The 1939-nt window shown below is 32.8% G+C and overlaps 1 protein-coding gene across 1 annotated transcript; it reads left to right on the forward strand.

The window, feature by feature from the left end:
• Positions 1-6: 6 nt before the first annotated feature.
• On the forward strand, positions 7-1922 carry LOC117111120 (juvenile hormone acid O-methyltransferase-like). The gene is made up of 3 exons (XM_033253994.1): positions 7-309; positions 409-550; positions 1380-1922. The coding sequence occupies exons 1-3, from the start codon at positions 7-9 to the stop codon at positions 1562-1564; spliced, it is 630 nt and encodes a 209-aa protein (XP_033109885.1). The 3' UTR covers positions 1565-1922.
• The last annotated feature ends 17 nt before the right edge of the window (positions 1923-1939 follow it).

The following is a 1939-nucleotide window of genomic DNA, read 5'->3' on the forward strand; positions in this document are numbered from 1 at the left end:
AATGATATGATCAACGTTGCCAGACAAAAATATCAACGCGCAAACGTAACGTATGAAGTTGCAGATGCTAACAACTTTGTTGAAAAATTTCCCAAGTGGGAAGGTAGATTTGACAAAGTTGTTTCAGTTCACGCTTTACACTGGGTACAGGATAAAGCTAGTGCAATGCGTAACATCTACAACTGCCTAAAAATCGACGGGGAGTGTTTTCTCTTGTTCTGTGGACCAACACATCAAATGCTAGGCCAAAAACCTGATGAACTTCCCAATTATTTGAAACATCACAGCAATTGGAAGAAACACCTCAAGGTTTGCAAAATGCTTTATTACAATTATAAAATAAGCGTTAACCAACTTAACATAAGTTATTGTTTGTTAAAATTACAAATTTGTTTATTTACTTTATAGGGTTACGTTCACAGAATGTACAATCAGTTTGACCTAGATGACACCAGGAAGTTGTTGGAATCTGTAGGTTTTGAAGTACTTAGTGGAACGTCACATACTCCATGTGAAAATATAGACATCTCCAGTGAAGACGAATTAAAAGGTACGGTAAAGCATTTGATTTGACAGTAACATGTGACATGCCTAAATATGGTCAATAGACACATCATGACTACTGTATTATGGGCATACAATAATGTTTTTATCAAATAAGATTTGACAGAGCTTAGCAAGGCATAGTTTGCTGTACAGTATTAATTTAATTAGTCTTAACTCATTTAAAATATAGGCCTATATTCAAGTTCAAGTTCAAGTTTTATTTCAAAATATCATTATTGTAGCTTTGCAGCTAAATTGCGAATGATACATTAGGAAAAAAAATAGACATGGGTCTATACATTGCACAAAGATTACGAAACAACATTTATATATAAATTCAAAATATAAGAGTAAAAAAGATACACAACAGTAAAAATATATTGATTTAAAAATTTAACATATTAAACTATGATTTAGGTTTAGGACGAACTGATTAATCTGGGCTTAATGTTAATATTGAGGTTCAAGTATTATACCTTACAAGCAGTGGCGGCGTCAGCGGGGGACAGGGGGGAATTTTAATCTCCGTCGGACAGGACGGGAGCCCCCTGTCGGTGGACGAATGACTAGGTTGTCAGATAAAAAATAAAACAAAAATAATTTTCCTATCCAAATAACGTTATTTTGCCTACCAATCCATAATTGTGGTCTAAAAGCACATTTTGGACCATACTAAGCATAAGGCACAAAAACTCTATTCCGGGCCGTCGACAAATTTCCGGTGCTTAGAAATCTAACATTTTACATGATTATTTTTTAAAACCTCCAATATTTTAATGAGAGAAATATTGCGAATTTTCAAAGTAGGTAAAATTATTATTTTTTTTTTCCAGAATACCTGCGTACACTCCTTGGGCACCTAGGATATTTGCCACAGCAGTACCATACAGAGTTTATTCAAGATGCGAGCGACTGGTGTTATAAAAACTTTCCTATCAATCAATTAGGAAATATATACAATAAGGTGACAGTAATTGTCGTTCATGCTGTTAAAAAGCAAATTGCGTCAGACACATAAAAAAAATGAATGGAATTCAAATTATATTGTCACTTGAAAAAAACACAAGGCCTTTCGTGGTTATGACGATTACATTGTAAGGAATGGGCCTGATGGAGGCTGGGCTTTTTTTCTTTCAAAGATATGAATCAATTTATAATAATTATTCATTGAATGTCTACAATGTCAGTCGCTTGAAGCACACAATCAACAGATCCAAGTTCCACATACATTTTTATTTATAAATATTAACAGTGGACAATATTGACAGATGAATTCGCAATCCACCTAGTTAACAATGACATAATACTCTTTACTAAAAACATCTAAGGTTATGATTAAAATATACAAATTGAAATATTTATATACATTTAAAAATGACATAATAATAAAAAT

Source organism: Anneissia japonica, unplaced genomic scaffold, assembly GCF_011630105.1.
Source record: "Anneissia japonica isolate Jap-2015-1 unplaced genomic scaffold, ASM1163010v1 scaffold79969_len1939_cov99, whole genome shotgun sequence".
Lineage (NCBI taxonomy): Eukaryota > Metazoa > Echinodermata > Crinoidea > Comatulida > Comatulidae > Anneissia > Anneissia japonica.

Coding starts and splice junctions, on each gene's coding strand:
- LOC117111120 (XM_033253994.1), top strand. CDS start 7: ATGATCAACGTTGCCAGACAAAAATATCAACGCGCAAACGTAACGTAT. Junction 310..408: donor ATTGGAAGAAACACCTCAAG/GTTTGCAAAATG, acceptor TTTACTTTATAG/GGTTACGTTCACAGAATGTA. Junction 551..1,379: donor CAGTGAAGACGAATTAAAAG/GTACGGTAAAGC, acceptor TTTTTTTTCCAG/AATACCTGCGTACACTCCTT.